Source organism: Hirundo rustica, chromosome 1 (assembly GCF_015227805.2).
Source record: "Hirundo rustica isolate bHirRus1 chromosome 1, bHirRus1.pri.v3, whole genome shotgun sequence".
Taxonomy (NCBI): Eukaryota; Metazoa; Chordata; class Aves; order Passeriformes; family Hirundinidae; genus Hirundo; species Hirundo rustica.
In genome coordinates this window covers 92513581-92529333 of record NC_053450.1, presented here as the reverse complement: position 1 = coordinate 92529333, position 15753 = coordinate 92513581, and the positions used below count along the sequence as shown (strand labels likewise).

The window sequence follows — 15753 nt, the reverse complement described above, 5'->3', positions numbered from 1 at the left end:
GCCAAAAGCTCATTAAAGGTAAATAAAGAGAAGAAAAAGTGTATGATTATATTTATTATTATGCAGATAAAGAAATTCAGGGGATATATGTTAAAAGAGAGAGAGGGAGAAATAAAAAAGTATGAGAAGTGTAGATACCTCTGCTTCCTGTAGGGTCCCATGGTTCAAGCATACCATGTCTGGACATGTGATAGGGGAACCACAACCTTCTTGGATTGCCAGCTCCATGTACTGTTTTAGACACTAGAAACAAGCAAAGAAAAGGAAAAAAAAAAAAAAAAGTTACAGCCCACATGTTGTTAACAACCAGATGTCAGAGATGCCGAGCAGTTCCCACCTTCACCGCCTTAATTGGCTGTCCTGAAGCTCCAGCACACAGCAAACATCAATTATTATAAGCATGAATGCTACAAGTCATTACATTGGAAAGAATGCAACAAAGAACAATTAATTATGCATGACTTCATCTGCCGAGCAGTGCATTTACCTAAGTCAGCAAGTCAGACCTTTCAGCCCTAACAACTCCTATGCTCTGGTAAACTGGGATTGGAGGATTTGGCAGGGGCGAGTATCTTTTATCCTAATTAAACAGGCTTTGCGCCTTTGTTTTTTTCCCCCGTGTTCTTAATTGAGACTCTCAGCCAGCATCCCCATTGTAGGAGAACTCATTTACAAGAAAGACACTACTGTTCTCAGCTGCACAAAAGGGGAAAGGGGTTTAACACCTGGTTGGGAGGTTATAATTTGCCCTAGATCTACAGCTACCAGTTCTTCCTCCCCCTCACCCCCTCAAACTCCCCAGCAGATCAAATAATTTCCATAATTTATCACAATTTATCATCAACCTCTACTCTACCCAAAGTCTATTTCTAGCATGGAGGCCACCTTATGAATGTTTCCAAACTGTTTCATTACAAAAACAGCAGGTTTCCCTTCCAAGCTCAAAAACCCCTCTATTCTCCCCACACTTCATCTGGCATGCCAGTTTCAAATATATTCAACTTGTCTTCATAGCACTTTTTATAAAGTCTTCAGTAAAATCATCACACAAAACTCATGCAATGGACCAAAGAATACTGCTTGAATTGTTCCACCTAATTTCACAGGTAAGTAGGTAAGGTCACTTCCAGATAAAACCAAACAACAAAGTCTCCTCAAAATAATGGCAAAGCATACAATAAATTGAAAGTCACCATTAACAGAACAACAAAGCATGGACTTCTGACAGATTTTGGTATCAGCCTGCATAGTTTACGGTAAATGAAAATAAACATATGGTATGAAAAGTAGGACTAATGTAGTTTTTTCCCTACAGTTTTATATTTCATGCCCACATTACAAACCTCCTCCCCAGTACTGCTGATTTCTTCCCTTAATGCCCCATCAATTTTCAAGAAATATGTCAAAGTGAAACATGGTTTTGAGACCTCTGTCTGTCTGCCAACTTTTGGAAGAGGCACTGAGTTCAAAAGCTAATAGATGAGTGATGGGGAAATCACAGCCCTTCTGAGTATAGCTGCCTTACAGTCTTCAAAAAACACTGTTTTATTATTTACAGGGATGTAACATTCAGGTCTGTGTTAGTTTGGACTATTCTGAGAAGACCTTGCATGTTGTGTTCTGATTAAAAAAATTTCTCATTTGTATTTTTTTACTGGAAAACTGATTCCCTCTTAACCATCAGGATAATTAGGAACTTTACAAATGGAAATAAGATTTCCTTATCATTCTATCTCTCTACTGAAATGTCCACATCCACATTTTGCTTAATTCTGATGAGCTATACAGAGATATTAGCTCAAGCAAGTAGAATCATCTTAACTTAGTGGCCTTTTAAATTAACTTACTTTTGATTTGTAAATATTTGAAGCACATTCTCTTAGAAGAATGCTGGGATATAATCTAACTGGTAAGCTTTAAATATGTATCTCATTAAGCACTAATGTACTCAGATCCAGCAGGCACCCCTATAAGAAAGCAGCAGAGCAGGTTGAAAGGAATTGATGGAGCAAGTAGTACGTGGGAGGCAACGGAGATACAGGTAAAAAGCAAAAAAGAAATCATGTCAGTCACTGAAGTCATTATTAGCTCCCTAGGGATCATCAGCCCAGATTTAACCAGGAGTTATTCTTTTATTATTCCAACAGCAGTCTTAGGGCCCTGTCCCATCTTCTCGCCCACTTCTCCCAAAGGCATCCAGGCACAGTACTTCTACAAAGTCAAGTTTATCCACCGGACCAAATCACCTCCCCAGCACAGCAGCTCCCTCTCAGAGCAGCGAGCAGTAAACAGAAGCAGGTAGGGAACCACAGTGGTGCCTGGGTGACACTGGAGCTACCAGGGCCCTGCCCACATCAGCCACCATGGTCTGGGCAGCGCCAGCAGGTGACATAGGGAAAGCCCAAAAAAAGCATGCCCAGAGCCCAGGGTGGCTCCCAGTGCCATTACTGATGCAGATGGAGGCTGTGGATGACCTTGTCTTGCAGCTCCATATTCATTAAGCACTGAGCATTGCCCACATGCTTCAGCACACACCACGGGAGAAACGGGGCAGCAAGTACTCGCTCCCTACACAGATTTTCTCCCTGGCTTGTACCTGTACCCAGCCTCCTCCACAAATAATGGAAACAGAAAATTCTGCCCTCAGAGTCCCTTCCCCAAGCCCTGCACGTGCTACAGTGTGTTTAGTGCACTTCTTAGATAGTGGGCAGAACCTCCTTACATCTCACCCCATCTCCTCATGGGAGACCTGATTACTTTCTGGATCAAGTCTCAGGGCAGCATTTGGTGAAGAGCAAATGTTTCTCTCTCACCAATGCATTAAGGTTGCCTCAATTCCTCAGCAAGCATGAGAGAGCAACCTTTTACTTTTGCTAAGATCCTAGGTTCTGTCTCCTCCATGGTGCCGCCTAATATTTAGTAATTTGTTTTGACAGGATTGTACAGTGAATTTGTATTCTGGGGCCAGCTCAGGTCAGGTAGCTACAGAGGGAGGACAAAGCCTGAGAAGTTACTGCAGGCCCAGCAGCAGCCCAGAGGCTTGTTCTTAATTTAGACTCTCAGGACAGGAGCTCAGAGCACTGACAATTACGCTTCTGTACAAGGACGGGCACGAAGTTCTTAAGGAGCTTCGATCCACAGTATAGATTTTGCAATCAGTTTCCACATGCAGTATCTAAGCCATTAGGGGTACCAAGCCAGGAGAACAGAGGTTTCTGAGGATCGCTAATGGATCTAGGTGTAGGTGAGCATATGTGGGCAACCAAGCCTTCTGTGGTTCTTTTAGAGGTTTCTGTGTTTTCAGCTTGAAGAGATTTTGCAATTGGGCTTTGCAGTGCCATGGCTATTCAAGTACATCCCAGAAAATCTCCCTGGTAAATCATTTTTATAGATATGAAATCTTTTGCCTTGACTTTCTGTGCTTCGAGAAGGGGCTTTGGGTGCAATACAAGAACGGCGTAAAGTCACTGGGAAACTTGAAGGAAGCATTAAATATTTATCACTGAAGGACTGAGCTTTTTACCCAAGTATGTACATGAATGAAGATGTGAATATCTTGTTCCCTCTTAGCACCAAAGAAGAAACACTGGAAAAATCACTGAAATTTTAAAATATGCCCTAACTTTGCAGCCAAACTGTTTTCAGAGGGGTTTTACCATTATTTACAGCTCAGCTACTTTATTTAGCTGCTTACTTGAGAAATGGCAACTAAAAGTATCTGAAAAGATGCAAGCCAAAAACGTGATGAAAAGATGTTTCCAATGTCTGTATAATGAATCACGACTGACCTTCTCAGCAGTGTATCCTCCCACACTTTAGAGAATAGATTATTACAGACATAATTTTTTTTGTGCATTTTGTCTACGAAAATCAGCAGTATCTCAGGAAAACTGCATACACTACATATGCTACTTAATTGCACTTCAAAGTGAAGGAAAAATCAAGATGTTCTGCCTTCTGTGATACAAAGCATTGCCTGAAAGGGTCTTAATCTTAACAACCAAAAAAATCATTAAATCTCAACACCCTGGGATACAGTCTCCCACCGATTTCCTGCAATGTGGTGACTTTTGAGCACGGAGAGGAGTCAGTGGCTGGAGTAGTCTCAACACAGCATCTGTGGCTTACGGTGATATTAATGCCATCCTCTTACTTTCCATGGCCAGAGCCAGCAAGTTTTCATGAAAGTGTCACATAGTCAAGGCAGAATGGTTGAAACAACTGAAAATTTACCAAAGTCTTGCTGAACAGGTTAGAATCCTTCTGACTACAGATAATACCCGTGAGGTTTGACTCCATTACATTCACCCCCCAAATAAAAAGCAGACACCAACACAAGTAGTTTTAGAGCATACTTGCAGGTATGGGAATTAATCAGTGACATTCAGTTTACTCAGATTTTCCCCACTGAGCAACCATATCATGTAAATATTTGTGTTCTGGGAAATGTAATAAATTCCTGAGGCATTCAAGCAAGAGAGATCAATTCAAATGTGATAACTCCACTAGTAAAATTCAGTACACTTAACAGAATGGTTTATTGCTGATCTAGCTTTGCAAAGCATGTTTTGTTCCTGCTGGATTACTGTCAATTTCTGTCAAAAGAGGACCAAGTACTTTTTTCTCTACCTGAGATTCATAATATATAATGACATTTTCTTCCAATAATTTGCTGTCCGAGTGTTTTGGGGCAAGATTTTTTCCTCGTATGCTGGTTTTGTCTTTCAGGCAATCACATTCCTCTATTTAATAAAATAAGATGAATATCCAGTTACCTACTTCCCAAAATGCTGCTCATACATATCTAGAAAGTTAAGACCTATAGAGTACGTGCATCAAATTATCATGCAACAGCTACGCTTTTTTTTTTTTTTTGTAGTATCCTGCAAAACTTGTAGGAAAGACTATGATTTAGGCAAACTCTTACAAATGCCCCAAGTACATATTCGTCTCCTGGAGATAAAGGTTTGTTGAAAGAGTACATTGAAACTGACAGAATCATCTTGAAAAATACATTGGAAAGCCTAATCAAGGAATACACAAACTAGTAATATTAAAGATTCCTTCTTCAGTAATAAACAGAAGTGTTTTCTATGGTCAGCTTTGGGCCTGAGAAAGAAAATTCTGTTCAGGCTATTCATGGATTTTTCATTTTGACACTTCTGCATGCTGCTCTAATTTTCAACATTTTTTTCCCCCGAAGTATATTGTACAGGGGGTATTTTTTATGTACTGACCAAGAAAAAGATGTCTGTTTGGTTATGTATTTACTGTGCAAAGGGATCATAACAGTTCTTCATTTTCACATAAAAATGAGTTCAAAGTGTAACTTTAGTGTTATGTTGCTAGGTAATAATGTGACAAAGGCACTATATCCCTTCCAACTGTGAAATCTGAAGTTTCTATTCAAATCCACTTTCAGATAACTTATGTATCAAAGACAAAAGATGGATCTCAATCATTCCTACATACTGCTTTTCAAGGACCTGGACATGTTCCATTACTTTTCTCCTCTCCAACCTGCTTGCAGCTCTTCAGCTCCCAAAATGGAGCCTCAGTAATTTGGATACAAAAGCATAAAAGAAACCCCATATGTGACATGACAAAACTGAACAGGTACCTTTATTAAGAAACACAGAGGGAAGGCTAGGAAGCAAAAAGAAACTGAAAACACTGGATTATTTTCCTATCAAATACCACTGATACTGCTGCCAGCCGCTACATAGCAGTTAGTACAGGTGGGTAAGGGTATTTCTCTTTAATGCAATTATGGAAAGGTGAAGAACAGATCTACGGTATTTCCCAGACACTACTAGGCCATGATCAACATTAAATGTTAAAATGCACAAAGTGATTGAAGGCATCTTGCCAAAACAAGAAGGTCTTTCCTCCTAACATGTAACTTCAAGACAATTTTCATTAAAAAAAAAAAAAAAAAAAAAAAAAAAAAAAAAAAAAAAAAGAGAGAGAGGGAAAAACACCAGTCTCCTCCTTAAAATCCACAGGAATGATTTACAATGTTAAATCTCTCTTCCAGATTTGTCCTCAAAACTGTATGTGTTTGGGGTCGGGTTTTGTCTAGCCTAGGCTTTTTTACAGACTCCAGGTTTGGGGGCAAGGTGTGGAAATACTGTATATGGAGAAAATACTTAACTTTTCAGTTGACATTCCAGAGTGTCTCATGATTCAGAACAGATGAACAGATAGGCATTCAGTTTTTATTTTAGTTCTGGGCCATGGTTATGTACTTTTTATTCATAACATTCATTTTATTCTTATACTTTAGGAATGTTACCTGTTCTTCAGTGCATACACAATCTAGTATTACTAATTTTGGTGAGACAGTTCACGTCAGAACTCTAAATCTAACCACCTAATCCACCCAGTATCTAATCAAATGTGTACTGGGATAAATATACACCCCCTAGACAGTACTCCTGGTGTTTATGGCAGATCTATATAATGTTTAGTAATATGTTCATCATTGCCATGACATCTGCACTTCTGCATGTTCAATCACCAGAATGGATCAGTCACTTTCAGTGTGTGGTACTCAAACTCCTCAAGTATCTCTCACAAGGTCTTAAAATGCGATGAAACTAGTGTATTGGCAATTAACTTGGAGGCATTTGCACTTCACTCGGAAAAAGAAGTGAGGCTTTTCCAATTGAAGATTTTAGAAACTACAAGACAAAAATAGTAATTTCTTAATTTGCTACAGATAAACTTATGAAAGGCACAGTTTAGAGAAACAAAATTCCAATGAAATATGCATATTGCCCAATCTGTGTTTTAACTGCTAAGAACCAGATACAGTAATAAATGAATAGATAGAAGATCAAATGGATAGAAGATAAGGCCACATAAGAGCCTTATTAAGAAAGATAATTAAAAGAAAGTGAAAAAATGCCCCTGCAGCTTCAAAAAACATTCAGTAAGTTCATAGCTCAGTATGAGGGAAGGAATAACATCACTAACAAGAACTTAATTTTGTCATGACCAATTGAAAACACTAAGCAAACATGACAGTGGATCAGAATATAATTGCCTCCTCTTGGTCCACAAGCCTATTTTTATGGGAGCCTTCAAATGTACCCGAGAAATATTTGTCATCAGCTTTGTCTCAAAATATCTATCAGTGATGCTAAATTCTCCTCAGAAACACAGTCTGAAATCAAATTTACTCATGGCCCAAAACATCCTGGCAGCCTTTCATAAAAAGCAGGAAAGGTTCTTGGTAATTGCTGCCACGCAGTGGTACCATAAAACTGAAAAGGAACAGAGAACAGGACCAGAGAAACTCACCCTTCACAAAATGGAACCAGCTGTAAATATATAATTTCTCTTGCCAAAAATCCATGTCAGGCCAAACTTGGCCTTGCTAACAGCTACGAAACAGACACGAGCATGAAGCTTATGTCACAGTCTGTCGCAGTTAATGCGGCACTTCGAGGCACTGACAACTTACTTCACATCAATTTCTTCATTGGTTAAATGGAGATAACACCAACTGCATCGATGCAATGCTGTCATTAAAACATTAGTTCCCTCTTCCTCCTGTCTTCCCTTGGCCATGTCCCAGAGACTGGCACCTCTAACTCACTTGAGAAACATGCAGTCCCTCTTCCTGAATGGTAGTATCCATCAAAAGTCAATGGGTATATCTGTACTGTTTTGGTACTTCCTTTGGTGTTACTCTGCACAAAAATATATGCAGGAAGTTCTTAAACCCTCTAAATTACTATAGAAGTGCTCTGTGCCAGTACCAGCAGGTGTAGGAACTCTCTTTTTTAAAACTTGAAAAAAAATTATTCTGAAACATTTCAAAGTCAGGCTGGTGAAAAAAGAATCCCAAATGTCAACACCTCCAAATGGAAAACAACCTGAGAGGAGCTTTATATAAAGTAAGCGGGCTGTTGCAACACAAGGTATATTTAGGAGAAGGAGAAGATAGTAAGTGTTCTTGTACAGTTGTGAGAAGGTGTCTCATAGGATGGGGAGAAAAAGAAGAGAAACCCCTTCTTGAAAATGAGCACAAAGAAACAGAAGTGATACTAAACCCAGAGTTGGCTAGATGATGGCAAAACCAAATATTCCCTTACTCATTAGTCTTATTAAGTATTATTTCAGTGGATTATTCACACACAGCTGTTTCACTTAGCAGGTGAATTCTTTTTGCCATCTGCCTCCTCCTTGTCCTTGATCTAGTCGGTTTCCTCTGCTCTCAGACTTTTCTGCTCATGTTTTCTGCAAAGACCCCTCACATTAGGTTTCCCAGTTTTCTAGCGCTCCCCCCCACAAACAATCTGAAACTTCACAGTGCTAAGGGCGAAATGTCACTATTCAGCCATACAAAGGAGGCAGGACAACGCACAGCCATTCTTGGAAAGAGTAAGGAAAGCAAAGGAGCCTTGGAGTGTCTTGTTGACTATGTACCAACAGAGAAACTTCTATTTCTGTAAGAGTTTTTTCTTCTCCTCTATTAAAAATAGCTGGCAGCAGTCTCTTTGCGAGGCTGAAGCCCCCAAAGCCCATGCAAGTGCCTGCCCACAGCATCACACTGTCCACAGCGGCAAAGGAGCCTTTGGAGCCCATGTCTAGCCCTAGCCTTGCTGTCACACAGAGCTACAGCAGAAAATCTTGTTCTCCAATTGCCTTTGGAACACCTCCTACTTCTAGAAGCACAAGATAGCACAGAAGCTACCTGGGCTTGCATGCTGACTTTTCCTTTTAAGGCTGCATGAAGTTTAATCTCGTTTGGACTACACTCTGTGCACCAAAATAACAAACAGGTAGATCATCATGGTATTTGTTTTGCACATTTTGTAACCCAGTTGCCTCACACATGTCTCAGAAGTACAAGACTCAACAAAGAATTTGCCTGGGAAACAAAAAAAAAAAAAGTGAATCATGCTAGTTCTGCATAAACCTGTGCCAACAGCACAGAGGAACACACTTGAAAGGATCTTTTCAGTTTGTTACACGTTGCCTTCAACATCTCAAACCCTGTGCCAGTACTAACACCCAAGACAGATGGACGTGAGCTTGACATAAATAGCAGCAATACCATTTATTGCTCACCTGGCTCTCACTGGGGCCCTGAAATGCTTAAGAAGAGGGGAAGAAAAGAGGAAAGACAAAACCAGAAAGAACTGGTGTGCAGGGAGAAGCCAACACTGGGTTTTTAACTGAACTCTAAGACCATGTTTCTGCAACAGCGCTGCACTGGTTCCCTCCTGTCACCACTGCCACCAGGGCAACCTTATCCCACTTACTAAAACCTCACCTCCATGACTGCTTACAGGCTACAGACTCACACTGAGTCTTTCATAGCCACTGGTATTTCCTGTGTTACTGCAAGTCCCTCACTTCTCTCTTCCAAAGGGTAGAGTAAGCTGTGCCAGACACCAAGGCAATACCAGCCAAGGGGATGCGAGATGCACGTGACCACACCACCCACTGTCTCTCCCTGCTGCTTCCCCCGTTTCAGCCATGTTTTGAAGAGGCAGGAGTCACCCAGGTGCACACTTTCCAGACAGCCTAATGAGCACCAAAGCCTGGGGCAACACCCAGTGTGCTGTGCAAAGGCAAAGCAGGGAGGGTGCCCTGTCCATTCCTGGCACTGCCCCACCAGAGCACTCCTGAGTCTTACCTGAGTGAGGCACTGCAAGAGCTCTCTGGGCAAAGAAGGAAGGAAAAGAGCAAACCTGTAGGAAATTTTACTTCTAATAAGTACAATATTCATAGTATTATTCTGTAAGTGGATCAATCAATAATTAATATTAGTTTGCTTTGTACCCAGATGCACTAAAGTGCACTAAAATACCGTATTTTTTAACACTATATTGGTGTGGACAAACACAGTGTATGATGATTTCACATCCACGTATGAACACCAGGACCACCATGGGGACAAAAACCTGAGTAGCTGCACTCCAAGAAAGAAAAAATTGAAACAAAAGGTAAACCTAAGGGACTGCTGATAAGAAGGACATCCCCCCTCAATATTACAAGGATGAGTGAGAAGACAAGGATCAAGATGAGCAGTTATCAGGCACAGACAAGACGCTCTCTCCTTTTGGGAAAGGGACAAGTTAAAATGACAAAAGGACCATAAAAATCATGCAGCTTGAGCTGTACATATATTACTGAATATCCATATGTAAAAGTGTGCACCACAGCATGGCACTCTGCAAAGGTTTTACAGACACAGGAAATTAACTGAATAATGTGAAGTTCAGTTCTCTAAAACTTTCACACAAAAATTTATCTCATGCCTTGCCAACCCTCTTCAGAGATCAGTCTTCCATTCAAAACTAATATAAATCTGAACACAATGAAACCAAGTCATTAGATATACTGCAGCCATTTCCAAATTCTTGGGACATGTAAATGTGTGCTTTATCTCACACTGCAGTGGAATGCTACGCCAAGTGCAACACATGTTGAAAAATAAAAGCCTGATGCCTCTTCAGACCTGACTGAGCTACCAAGTAGGATGGCAAGTATGTTCTGCAAGTCATTTGCTTTTTCTGCTGAGAACAGAGAGTAAAAATGTTTACAGTTATTTGAAAAACTCCTGCCCTACTAGTAAAATGCCACCAAAATGCACACACACATTCTAAAGCACAGCTTACTTACTTTGGCTAGAACACAGCTTTTATGGGGTGTTTTGTTTATTGCAAGAGTTTCTAAGCTGAAAAAAATAGCTGTACACAATTCTAAGTAGTTTGAATGCCTTGGTTTTACAGGCTACAAATGAAAAGGAAATATAACCTTGCCCCCACAGATATCTAAACAGTAACAAATTCCAATTATTTTCAGCCACAAATGCTGTGAAAAACAACCATCATTGCAGCATCACCATCACAGTTAGGAAGGGGGAAAAAAAAAAAAAAAAACAACAACAAACCAAAATACTTCATATGTAACAGAACAAAAAAATTAACAAAGGCAATGGTTTCAGCTTATTGGAGCAGAACCTACTATGTCCATGTCAAGCTTTTTTCTATTTCAAGTTTAATACTCCTGGATCTATACAAGTACCCTTCATGACAGAGGAATAAGCTATACAAGCTGAGAGCATTGCTAGCTCAAAAACTGCAAAACTGATTGGTGCTCAACTCCATAACCCACAGCGCATATTCTTACCTCAAATTTTTTCTTAAGTGTAGTGTGAAGGTGTCTAGATGTCCTGGCATGGCTGAGAGGAAATTTAGGGCATGGCACACCAGTAGAGCTGCTGCAGGCTGTGCCCTGAGCACTCCCCCATGAAAGTCCCAGCACTCCTGACATTGTTTTTTGGAGGCTGCCCAAAAGTGCAACTCATATGGTTTCCCAGAAACTGCTCTAGCTTCAAGACAGAAAGCCATGTAGCCAGGTTAAAAGTTTCCAGAGCCCTCTTTGTTATAGGATGCAAGATCTGCATGTCTGGGCACGCATCAGCCCAGACACATCCATCGGGAGGATGTTGGGACACAGACAACAGTGGGACAAAGGCTGGACTTGGAGCATAAACACAATTGAGACATATTATGCCCATTGAAATAAATAGAGCGTGTCTAAAGGCTTCTCCCAGCTGCACTCAGGCTCAGGCTTGCTCATGGCTAGGTCTTGGTTCAGACAAAGTCAGTGAAGTTTGTGCAGATGCCAAGTAAGAGTGACCGCACCCTCCATGTCATTGTCACAGCACTGGAGCACCAAGCTCACAGAGGATGCTCTGCCTGGTGCTGGCCAGGGAAGAAGTGTATGGATGTGGTGGTAGCTGTGGCACCAACATGGGACATGTGGGCACAGCAACATCCCCAGCCATCCCTGACCTCTCTCTTTGTTCAGTGTCCTGTTGGACTGCAGAGTCCGGCTCTGACTGGCACAGTCCTCAGCAGCCCACCCTTCCCTAAGGGCTACCCTACCCAGCTAACACTGAGGTTAATGTACCGTTAATGATACTAAATCAGAGACACCGACTTCTTGGATAGGAGTGGGACCACTGTAAAATTTTCTTTTTCTTTTCTTTCAATTTTCTTTTTTTTTTTTTTTTTTTTTTTTATTTAAAGCAGTATCTTCACATCTGTCTTTTAGGCATGGGTTCTTGAAACTTTTGTCATGAACTAAAATACAGAAATGGTTTGTGCAAGTCAGTATTGAAAACAAACCTCATGAAGTTAAGGTTGAAATGCATATTAATCGATCTCATCCTAGTTTCTTGAAACACCCAGCTAGATTCTCATCCTGTTTAAGCTACCCTTTATTCAGCATAAGTGAAGACATTCTCACCCTAGCTGGCTTCACAAATAGCAAATTTCTTCATGAATTCAAAAAATCAAGGGTAAAACTTAAACATACTTGTTTGATGCTTATCCACAATTTGTTTTTAAAAAAATAAAACTAAGTACATTTAATCTATAGAGTTAAATATAATAGAGTTAAAAAAGACCACAACCCACCCCCACCCCCCCCAAAAAAAACCCAAACCACGAAACCCATCAACAAAACAAGCAAGGAAACAAAAAACAAACAACAAAAAACCACCACACCGACATCCTCCAGTGACTTCCAACCTGTTTTCAAGTCAGGCATATTAGTTGCCATTAGTGAGGTACATCAAAGTCATTATCACCAGAGAAACTAGGTCCATTTTTTCCAGGCTGACAAAGAGACCAGAGAGTACTACTATCTGTAGGGCTTTTATCAGCTCATTCAACCTCTCCCTCTATCATTTCCACCAGCTTTATTTGATCTGAATTTGCAGGCCAAAAAGTCCTTACTGACTACTATTGGCAATGCATGACCTGAGCAACATCCCTGCAGCAGAGGCAAAGGTTCAACAAGCCATTTTTGTTTAGGTTTTCTGACTGCCTTTAAAAGTTACATAGAAGACTTTAAAGGTCTCTAAGAGCTCAAAACAAAGGACAGCAGAGAAGAAAGGGGGGGGGGGGGGGGGGGGGGGGGGGGGGGGGGGACAACCACCCACAGCTATCCTATGATGTTTCAAGGTTTTGCTGCTTCAGAAAAAAGCAAATACTGAGATTGCACGCAGACTGTGTATGTTCTCCAACACTTAAACTGCATCTTTTTCCCTTTTATTACTGGCTTTTACTAGTACTTGCTATGGGAACATGTGCTAGTTACAAATTATCAAAAGCAAAATAACAAGAGATATCTTTAAATAAGGTAAGACAGGCTAATGCTCTTTAGAAAAGCATCCTGTGTCAGCATGGATAACACATGCTTCTTGTACAAGACAAGCAATCCCATCTCACAGCTCTGTCCATCTCCCATTACCCCACTTCTGTAATGTAAAGGCACTGACAGATCTTACCGCTGTACAAAAGATGCAGCTGCATTCCTGAAGAGTGGTCATCTTATCCAGGGAATATTCACAGAGACAAAGCTTACAAGTGAGGAGAGGCTCCAGAGCTAGCTCTCCAGCTTCTGACTTGTCAGCTGTCATGGTGTGAGGACAAGCCTTCCCAGCAGAGCCCATTCAGTCATTAATGGTGCACACAGCCTGAAAAGAGAAATCAGCAGCTGAAACATCACACAAGCCATGCAGTCACTTCCACTGCTCTGAAAATTTACATCTCAGATCCAAAAAAGCACCTGCATACCCAAATGTACTACTCAACATCTCAGGGCCAGTCTCAACTTCAGGGCATTCAAAATTTACAAAGAGAGCGCATCTCCTCAAAATGCCTGAACTGGCTGGGTTCTCTGAGAACATTCACCTTGCTGGCACAAAGCACCTCAGTCAGGCTGCTTAACATCAAAATAAAGAAAAAAAACCCAAAACAAACAAACTAAAACTCACACAGATGGGGCATTATACATACATATGTGTGTGTATATATATATACATCTATCTCTATATCTCACTGTCTTTTCAAATTAGTTTCAGACTCATATTCCTCCCACCCAAATGGGATCCTTCAGCCTTCATTGCACCCACACAGTTCTAGTGAGCGTCTCTACTCCCACTTTCTATTCCAGCTGGTGGCTTGGAAACTCCCCAGGCAGTGCAAGACAAGAACAGATTCGCACTTTTTAGGCAAGCACTTCAAATATTTAGTCTGCAATGTAGGTGGTGGGTACCATGAACTCCACCTTCCCCGTGAGTTGTCACTGAGATGGAGCTGGCACTCTATTGCAAGGGGGGTGTGAAGGCATCTAAACCCAGGACAGGGCTTCAGCTTGCTTGTATTACTTCACACTGGCCTAGAGCTTAACACCAAATGAGTAAAAGCATTTCATGCACAGCCCTCTTTTTTGCAGTGCCTTAATGATGCCAAAAGGTAGCTTTTGTGCATCCCACTTCCTGGCATCCAGATCTTCTATTTATTTCATAGGCCCCTGAGGCATTTAACTGATGTTTGTGAAGCAAGTGCAGTAGCACTTTGACAGAAAGGTTCACCAGAGCCATGTTTTCACAAGTCAGCAGTGCTTGACGATGAAACTTCTCTTCTTTGATGAGCAGCAAATGGAAATGTCATACCTGCATGTAATGCTTTCTGGCCTAAGCATTTGAAAACACTGCACCATAATCATAAAAAAAATCTCAGGACCCTCATTCTTATACAGTAACACTGAAAAAGGAATTAAAGACAATATACTTTTGCTTAAGCTGAAACAATGCAAAGCCTATTTGCAGATTTTACTCACCTCAGCACAGACAGAGGGGTTCACCACAGTATTTAAGGCACAGGAAAGTCTATCCCCACCCCTAAGAAACTTGGCCTAGCTTCCACAGACCTCCTGAACACACTTTGCTGATGGCAAGACAACCTTCACGCATATTTTACAAGTGGAGACCTGACAGCCAGCTGTGCACAGCTGCTTGCAGCAGCACCAAGAGCGCAGCTCTACTGAACCTGAAGAGCTGCATGATGGCTGCATGAACATGAAACCAATCAAGGCCTGTTGATGTGCCTGTCAGATCTGACATCTCATGAGGCAACCAGAGACTAGAGCCCTTTGGTCCTCTTCTGCTGGCCTCCCCTGCAGTCCTGAGCACGCTCTGGGCAGGGCTGTCAGGTCACATTTGGCAGCATGACCCTGCTGCCATTCTGTGGCTGCCGGAGTGGCCAACACAGCTGCAGACTGTCAATGCATATGTGACATACTGACTTCCTGCTGAATTCTCCCTATGGGGAGAACGATGGGGCTCATGGAGTTTGTGGAACCTTTCTCCATGGCTCCTACCTCATAACCTTACTCACAGCTGAGCCCATCCCCAGGCCCGTCCCCAAAGCCTCATGCCCTGTGCTCCCACAATCTGCAGGAAGACAATTTCTCTTCAAAATCCACAAAACCACAACAAATCTGGGTCAGAGAAGGCTTACCCCTTTTTAATTTTTACACTTGGCAGTTTCCTAGCCTAGCCTGTCAGAGAAGCCATCAAAATTGTACCTTGGAATGGTTTTTTTGTAAGCACAGAGTTTTAAGAGACATGAGCATCATGGCCGAGATTCTAGCAACCAAATTTCTGACCACAAATCCAAAGCAAACTCTCTTTTAATGGCTTGCTATCGCTAGTTCATAACATATGCTATTTCCACATTATTCTTGTTGCAGTCCTGGGGCCTGCTACCATGATGGCCCTCACAATTTGCTCCATACAGCTGCAGAGCTGGAGCCCCAGCATAGCCAGAAGCCTTAGAAGGAAGCCTCCCTCTGAGTCAGGAACTGCAACAATCCTCTGTAATTACTGCAGCAGGGTGGGGGAAGGGGGGAACACTGAGTCACTGGAAATGCTAT

General features: G+C 41.5%; 1 protein-coding gene across 1 annotated transcript in view; it reads right to left on the bottom strand.

Annotated features, from left to right (window-relative positions):
• RNF144B (ring finger protein 144B) overlaps positions 1-15753 on the bottom strand; it is a 52736-nt gene that overhangs the window by 22423 nt on the left and 14560 nt on the right. The window contains exons 2-3 of the mRNA XM_040069225.2: positions 13322-13510; positions 139-243 (exon numbers count right to left, since the gene is read on the bottom strand). Of these exons, the coding sequence (XP_039925159.1) occupies positions 139-243; positions 13322-13486 (270 nt within the window). The 5' untranslated portion in view covers positions 13487-13510. The remainder of the gene's footprint in view (positions 1-138; positions 244-13321; positions 13511-15753) is intronic.